At 42.8% G+C, this 6441-nt stretch overlaps 1 protein-coding gene across 1 annotated transcript in view; it reads left to right on the plus strand.

The window, feature by feature from the left end:
* Positions 1–2775: 2775 nt before the first annotated feature.
* dcaf12 (DDB1 and CUL4 associated factor 12) overlaps positions 2776–6441 on the plus strand; it is a 14731-nt gene continuing 11065 nt past the window's right edge. Inside the window, exons 1-3 of the mRNA XM_020932007.2 lie at positions 2776–3242; positions 5015–5272; positions 5955–6209. Of these exons, the coding sequence (XP_020787666.1) occupies positions 3171–3242; positions 5015–5272; positions 5955–6209 (585 nt within the window). The 5' untranslated portion in view covers positions 2776–3170. The remainder of the gene's footprint in view (positions 3243–5014; positions 5273–5954; positions 6210–6441) is intronic.

Genomic DNA, 6441 nt, shown 5'->3' on the forward strand with positions numbered 1-6441 from the left:
GCAGCAGCTCCGTTTATTTAAATTATTTAAAACGGAAAAAATACAAATTTAATTTAATAAAAAACCCGGGATTCTGATTTATTTTTTTTTAAATCTTGTGTTCTAACGTTGTTCCTCGTCACAAACCTGAATCTGAAGAGGTTTTAGTTTCATCCACACGTGTTTGAGTCATCTAGAGATCTCTCCTGGGCCCTATTTAAACTCCAGTAGTACGAGTGTGTACGAGGCTCCGCCCACGAACCCACGCCCCCCCCCCCACACACACGAACACACACAAACTCTCCAGAAACGCACAAAAACACGACACAAAGCTGTTGGAGTAGTGCTCTGAAGGGGGAGCGAATTCGGTCTAAAACTAGGTCTAAACCAGGTCTAAACCAGGTCTAAACTAGGACTAAACCAGGTCTAACCAGGTCTAAACCAGGACTAAACCAGGAATAAACCAGGTCTAAACCAGGTCTAAACTAGGACTAAACCAGGTCTAAACCAGGTCCAAACCAGGTCCAAACCAGGACTAAACCAGGACTAAACCAGGTTTAAACCAGGACTAAACCAGGTCTAAACCAGGACTAAACCAGGTCTAAACCAGGTCTAAACCAGGTCTAAACCAGGACTAAACCAGGTCTAAAACCAGGTCTAAACCAGGACTAAACCAGGTCTAAACCAGGACTAAACCAGGACTAAACCAGGTCCAAACCAGGACTAAACCAGGTCTAAACCAGGTCCAAACCAGGACTAAACCAGGAATAAACCAGGTCTAAACCAGGACTAAACCAGGTCTAAACCAGGACTAAACCAGGTCTAAACCAGGTCTAAACCAGGTCTAAAACCAGATATAAACCAGGAATAAACTAGGTCTAAACCAGGACTAAATCAGGACTAAACCAGGTCTAAACCATGTCTAAACCAGGACTAAACCAGGACTAAACCAGGTCTAAACCAGGTCTAAACCAGGAATAAACCAGGTCTAAACCAGGTCTAAACCAGGACTAAACCAGGTCTAAACCAGGTCTAAACCAGGTCTAAACCAGGTCTAAACCAGGTCTAAAACCAGGTCTAAAACCAGATATAAACCAGGAATAAACTAGGTCTAAACCAGGTCTAAACCAGGTCTAAACCAGGTCTAAACCAGGAATAAACCAGGTCTAAACCAGGTCTAAACCAGGACTAAACCAGGTCTAAACCAGGTCTAAACCAGGTCTAAACCAGGACTAAACCAGGTCTAAACCAGGTCTAAAACCAGATATAAACCAGGAATAAACTAGGTCTAAACCAGGACTAAATCAAGTCTAAACCAGGTCTAAACCAGGACTAATTTATTATTGAACCAGGACTGAACTGTTTGTAGACGGGAGGAGACAGATCTGGATTCTTCTGCTTTTTTCCGTCTGTTGTCGTGGAGCAAACGTCCGAATGACTCAGCAGAAGCACAAATAAAGACTCCATAGAGAATGATGTACAGCCCCCCACCGCCGAGGGACGCTTCAGGAACAGCCAGGAACAGCCCCGCACCGCAGCCCCCCACCACAGCCCCCCCACCGCCGAGAGACGATCTGCACCGGACTTTCAGTGTCACCAAAACACCAGAATTACTCAGTTTAGTTACTTTTTGTTGTTTGAGTAAAAGTACAAAATACAGACACCAGAGCAAAGTAAAAGTATCACATGAAAAAATCTAATTGAGTAAAAATATTAAAGTACCTGTTTAAAAAAATGTACTTGAAGAGTCAAAAGTAACACCTCATTTTTAATTCTGTTATAATCATGAAAAATATAAAAATGAAAATATAAAGAGAAGAAGTAAATGTGGACTAAACCAGTGGTTTCATTTTTAAATCATTTTAAAATGATGTTATAATTACACAAACACAAAGGTTATAAATGTCTTTGTGTTTTTGTTCAGATTTGTATTATTTTTATTTTATTTTATTTACAAAACAATAAGGCACATATGAATGAAATGAAAATTAAAAGTATTTATTTAACATATGTAGTATTGGGTAAATAAAACTTTTCTAACTGACACAAAACTGACAAAAAATACTGAATAAATAGGCCAATGAAAAGCAATACATCACAGAAAAAAAAAAAAGAAAAAATAAGAAAAAGAGAAATGTAATAATACATTGAAAAAAAAATTTATGCATTTCTACAGGTTAAGGTAAATTATTAGTAGCTCATTTGCAATTTTGGATTTTATAGGTTTTAAAATTTTATAATAATAATAATAATCATAGTATAGTAGTATAGTAATAGGAGACTTTTTCCTGGTTAAATAAAGGTAAAATAATAAAATAATAATAATAATAAAATAAATTATATATATATATATATATATATATATATATATATATATATATATATATATATATATAGTAGTATAGTAATATGAGACTTTTTCCTGGTTAATAAAAGGTTAAATAACATCAAATAAAATAATAATAATAAAAATGGTAGAGTAGTATAGTAATATGACTTTTTCCTGGTTAAATAATGGTTAAATAACAAAAATAAATAAAATAAAAAATAAAATAATAATAATAGTAACAATAGTATAGTAATATAGTAATATGAGACTTTTTTCTGGTTAAATAAATAATAATAATAAAATAAATAGATAAATAAATAATAATAATTGTATGTAATTGTAAAAAGCTTTCAAAAGTGGATTTATATTTTTCTTATTTTTCTGATACGTACATGATGACGTTTTTGGTGTCGGTGTGACGCGAGCGCGTACGCGTCTCGGCGGCGCGCACGCACGGCCTAGTTGTTGTTGTTGATGTTCGCCCGATGTGCGCATGCGCGGTGCCAGAGCTCCGTTTGTGCCCGTTTATGCCCCGACATCCTCCGACCGCAGCTCCCCGTGCCCCGTGCCCACATACCCGGACCTGACCCCGCGGATGAGCGCTCCCTCTGCGGCCCCGAGCACCGAGCATCATCCCCCCCTCCGGAGCCGTGAGTGAGTGACCGAGCGAGCGAGCCGCGGACCCGAGACCCGAGGCCTGTTTCTCGGCCGGACTCTCCGTATGTGAGCGGCCTCTTGACACCCAGAAGAGGCCGGTACCGCGGAGCTTCTCTACACCCCCGCCGTCCTCCCCGTTTTATGAGCCCGAGCCCGGCCGCTGCGAGCCCCTCCATGTGGGTGAGGGACCTGTGTGTGTCCGACTATGGCCCGAAAAACAGTTAGCAGGAAAAGGAAGGCCGCGGAGCCCAAAGACCAACAACAACAACAACAACAGGTACGAACCGAGCCGAACACGACCCGAACACGAGCCGAACACGACCCGAACACGAGCCGAACACGACCCGAACACGACCCGAACACGACGAAGTTTGTTCTGTTTGTTTTGATCCCGAATAGCCGAGGCTAACGTTAGCAGCTAACTAGCATCCGTATTAGCACTTTCAACTTTTAAATAATTCTTAAATAATCTGGTTGTAACTTCACGTAACAAGTCTCCACACGTGACACACCGACGTAAATAAATTAAACTGACAAAAATGTGCAAAATCTGAACGTTATTTAGCTTTAAAAACGTGTTATTTAGCCTCGTTAGCTTCGTTAGCCTTTAGCCTCGGTTCGACTTTAATTTGTTTTCTTTTTTAAACTTAAAGGATTTTGAATGACGCCGTGTCAGATCGCAGTCGCCGCCCGTGAACCGCGTGTTTGTGGTTTTATAAAGTGACATTTGAGTAAAAAAAAGAGAGATTTGTTGTTTTCGTGAAGGTGAACTTAATCCTGAACCTGACCGGAAGCTGCGAGAGCCTCTTCCGGTAACGCCACAAGACGAAACCGGGACAGAAATGACAGAAAGTGTTTTAAAAGTCGCTGTAACGCGGTTTTACAACGGGCAGAGGATTACAGAACGTGACACTTGTGTTTTATTTTATTTTTTATTATAAACCGTATTATACTCTGTCGTAGTAAAAGGTTTTCTTCATGTTCGTGTTGTAAATGTGTCTGGACATGTCACTGATCAATGGTCACCGGGCAAACAAATTAACTTATTGCATCAGAAATACGTAATGTTTACTGCTGACAGATAAAAAAAGGACAAATTTACAAACGAAACACAAACCAGGACTAAAGCAGGACTAAAATTGGGACTAAACCGAGACTAAACCGGAACTAAACCGGGACTAAACCGGGTCTAAACCGGGTCTAAACTGGGACTAAACCAGGACTAAACTAGGACTAAACTGAGACTAAATCGGGTCTAAAACCAGGATGAAACCAAGACTAAAATTGGGACTAAAACTGGGTCTAAACCGGGACTAAACTGGGTCTAAACCGGGTCTAAACTGGGACTAAACCAGGACTAAACTAGGACTAAACTGAGACTAAATCGGGTGTAAAACCAGGATGAAACCAAGACTAAAATTGGGACTAAAACCAGGACTCAACCGGGACTAAATCGGGACTAAACAGAGACTAAATCGGGTCTAAAACCAGGACGAAACCAGGACTAAAATTGGGACTAAACCGGGTCTAAAACCGGGACGCCTGGCTTTTTTTTCTTAATTTTTCTATTAAAACTTTCCCTTTTACCCGTTAATGAAGTGTTACACATCATTTTCTCAGTACAATCTGTTATTTCAGGCTGTGACAAATGTCTGAGTGTGTCACAGAAATATATTTTATCTCATTTACATGTTTCACAAAACTCCACTCCTCATGTTTAAAGAGTAAACTAGTATATTATTATGTTCTAGCCGTGGTAATAAAAGTCCGGAGCCGCGGATGCAGTTTAGGTTTTTTATTTAACATGACTGGACAAGTTCGGGAAAAAGGGAAGTGACCGGAAAAACAAACAAACAAACTAGAGGACAGCAGAGATAAAGACTGTAACTGAAAAAACACAAAAATAAACTTTAATTATTTAAAAAACATTTAAAAACGTTGCTACCTGTGCTACCCCTAATGATGATATTCTCGTGTGTGTTTTCAGGTGTGCTGGTGTAAACATTAGTGTGTTATTATATTCTCTCTCGTGTGTGTTTGTGTTTTCAGGTGGGCTGGTGCCTGAAGCGCTCCCGCCTCGCCCGCCCCTCCCTGCGCTGGCACCCGCGCCCGTCGGTGGTGTGCGCCGTCCGGGGCAGAGAGTTCCGGCCTCAGCTGCAGGTCGAAGGTCGTCTCCGAGGCGTCGCCGCCGCCCGTCTCCCCGGGATCCTGCGAGAGCGACAGCTGTCCCTGGGACGCCTCAACAAAGTGTTCGCTTCACAATGGCTCAACCAGAGGCAGGTGGTGTGTGGCACCAAGTGCAACACGGTGAGAGCCGCCGCCAAAACACACGTCCGTTTATCTCTGAGCGGGAGGTTAACCATAGAGGGAGGAGAGCGGCCGCGTTTACATGGGAGTGTTAATTCAGAATAAAAATTAAACTTAATTCCAAAATAAGTGGGTGGTTTATTCCAGATCGTGTTTGTGGTTTGTTGTTGTTAAAATGCTGCTGGTTCTTCGTGCTCGTCGTGTCGTCCTTCTGACGCGTCGATCCTGACGATCCGGCTCCACCGGTCGTGTCTCGGGACTCTGATCCACGTCTCTTTGGATTTGTGAGCGGGATGTGGGAGTGGGCTGAGGTAGAACAGCCTCACACTCTGTGGAATAACGACAAACCGAGATGACAGAAAAGCCGGGAGCAGCTTCCCCACCCCCAGACGTTGAGCCCAATTAAATAAAGACGATTTAACGAGTTTTCCATGTAAACCTGAATTTAGAATTATTATTTTCATGTAAACTCCAAGGAGAATATTTGAATTCTGAAGTGTTTAATTCAGAAAAATTAATTCAGAATTAAGAAACATCATGTAAAAGGACTCCTCCTCTGACCTCTGCCCTCTGTGTGTGTCTCTGTGTGCGTCTGTGTCTCTGTGTGTGTGTGTGTCTCCGTGTGTGCGTCTCTGTCTCCGTGTGTGTGTGTTTCTCTGTGTGTCTGTGTGTGCGTCTACAGTTGTTCGTGGTGGACGTCCTGAGCGGTCAGATCACGAGGATCCCCATGCTGAGGGACCGGGAGACGTCCCTGGGCTCCGGCGGCTCCGTGGTGAGGTACTCTGCTCGCTCGCGCCCCCGTCTGGAGCACATGGGCTGCGGCATCCACGCCATCGAGCTGAACCCGTCCAGGACGCTGCTCGCCACCGGAGGAGACAACCCCAACAGCCTGGCGGTGTACCAGCTGCCCACGCTCGACCCCGTGTGTGTGGGAGACGTACGTGAGCCGCCATCATTACAACACTGTTATCTGTACTCTGGGGGTGTTCCACATGTATGTGCATGACAGAATGTTCAGCAGTTACCATGGAGACACAAAACACACATTAGTAACAGAAGCCAAAAGAGCTTCAGATTTTTTGAAAACTAAAAAAAGCAAACTTCCTTTCCCTGTGGTCCTGGTCGTGTTGAGGTCAGAGTGACCCCTGACACCTGCTGCAGCTCAGGTC

Source organism: Boleophthalmus pectinirostris, unplaced genomic scaffold (genome assembly GCF_026225935.1).
Source record: "Boleophthalmus pectinirostris isolate CB_2022bp ecotype Guang Dong unplaced genomic scaffold, ASM2622593v1 HiC_scaffold_3, whole genome shotgun sequence".
In the NCBI taxonomy this organism is placed as follows: Eukaryota; Metazoa; Chordata; class Actinopteri; order Gobiiformes; family Gobiidae; genus Boleophthalmus; species Boleophthalmus pectinirostris.